The sequence below is a fragment of the Mus caroli genome, chromosome 6, assembly GCF_900094665.2.
Source record: "Mus caroli chromosome 6, CAROLI_EIJ_v1.1, whole genome shotgun sequence".
Classification (NCBI taxonomy): domain Eukaryota; kingdom Metazoa; phylum Chordata; class Mammalia; order Rodentia; family Muridae; genus Mus; species Mus caroli.
The window spans coordinates 81,800,984-81,802,842 of NC_034575.1; the positions used below are offsets into that span (position 1 = coordinate 81,800,984).

At 35.0% G+C, this 1,859-nt stretch overlaps 1 protein-coding gene across 1 annotated transcript in view; it reads left to right on the forward strand.

The window, feature by feature from the left end:
- The window catches only part of Alms1 (ALMS1 centrosome and basal body associated protein), a 70,267-nt gene that overhangs the window by 66,191 nt on the left and 2,217 nt on the right, over positions 1–1,859 (forward strand). Inside the window, exon 15 of the mRNA XM_021164094.1 lies at positions 1,692–1,826. Within this exon, the coding sequence (XP_021019753.1) occupies positions 1,692–1,826 (135 nt within the window). The remainder of the gene's footprint in view (positions 1–1,691; positions 1,827–1,859) is intronic.

The window sequence follows — 1,859 nt, forward strand, 5'->3', positions numbered from 1 at the left end:
ACACACACCTACCCACCAAGGAGGGTTTGGTGAGGGGAAAATGTTGTAATTATATTATAATCTCAAAAGATAAAATTCTTTCTAAACCTGAAAAAGTTTAGCAGAGTGTGACCCAGAAACAGGTTTATGAATATGGAAACTGAAGCGAGATGGTGTGCCAGTCCGTGAAGCTTGANGATGGACAGCAGGAGTACTTAGAAAATTGATAGAAAAATCAGGTCAATCCTGTCTGCACACTGAACAGAAATGTATGGCAGCGACATGCAATAAAAAGAGAAAAATTTTAGAGTTTATATACCTTTAAGACTCTGGGGTAATTGAGAATTTCATCCATTCATTGAGACAAGGTTTCATATATCCTTGGCTGATTTTGAACTTGCAGTGCAGCTAAAGCATAACTCCCCACCTTGTGATACTCTTGCCTCCAGCTCCACCCCCTTCAGCAGGCATCACAGGCATGTGCCACCATTCCCTAGAATTCCCTTTTACGTGGTACTAGGCAAGCACTCTACCAACTGAGCTACATCTTCAGTCCCCAGTTCAGAATTTCTTAAGCAAGTCACATGAAATATAGATCCAAGGGGATAAAGTTATTAACATGAAAATCTTGACATATAAAAGATATAAAGTATTAAAAGACATGACAGATTTTAAAAAAGATATTTTCAGCTTGTAAAATCAATGTGAAATGTTACAGGAATGCTCACACTGCTGCTTTTCAGTGTAAAAAAATACACANAAAAAGTCATATGTTGATCAGTTGATGAATTGATGGATGAAGNCAAGAATATTGCATATATTAAATGTACATATTAATATGTCCAAATCGCAATCAAATATAGTGAGAAGGCATATTCTTAAAGGTATATTCAGTGTTGCATATTTTATATAATAGATATTTAAGTTAAGATTATAAATTATTAGTATAGATTATTATTAGTAGTATTTTTAAATATTAATGCAATGTGCTAAAGAAATTGAGAGAAAGTCCAGTACAAAGGCTGCTACTATATATTGTTTCATTTTTAAGCCAAGTTGTCAATACCTTGTTAAGGTCCTAATATGAAAAATGTTAGAAAGTTAGGAGAAGAAATTTAGGATTGAATTAATAGCGATAAGGACAAAAAAAGAAACTGATGAGTAAATAAAGCCAAGGTTGATTCTTTGTTGTATGTTTCATTGTCTGTTAACGTTCTGGTTTCTTTGAGAAACACAGTGACCAGGGAGGGAAAAAGACAACATAAAATATTAGGTTTAAAAGTTATAAGTACATAAGATTAAGAGAAGGCTGTATGTAAAATCTAGATGGTATAAGTATTTTTGTTGACTATATGGTATATTAATTAGCCCTGCAATTAATTAAAGCTTTAAAAAGGCCAAAGAGTTTCTAGGAGTTGTTTAAATCTATATTTTTACTTTGAAAAACATAATTTGTTTCATATTTTTGTGGTTGCATCAGACTATTGGTATATTTTAAAGTGTTTATTTAAACNNGTGTCGTCCAGAAAGATGTGGCAAGCTTTCTGGTTCATATTAGAGTTTCCCAAAACAGAGTCTAAGAGCTCTTTTTTTCTCTCATTTATAAAGGGTTTGGGGGTGGCTGTGTGTTTGGGAGGGGTGGATGGATAGGAGGGCTGCTTGCCATTTATTTACTATCAACTTCTCTCTGGGATCGATGGTTCTCTTTTCAGTGGCCCCAGTTCAAATGCCTATAACTTGGGATGAGAATGTCTTGGACGAAAACCAAGAAGAGGTCATCAGTAGAGGAGTTGTGATCAAGATGGCAGGACCTGAAGAAATGTCATCCCTGGAGAAGGACCTTGCAGGTAGCGGAACCAGATAGTTTAGGCCCTGTTATC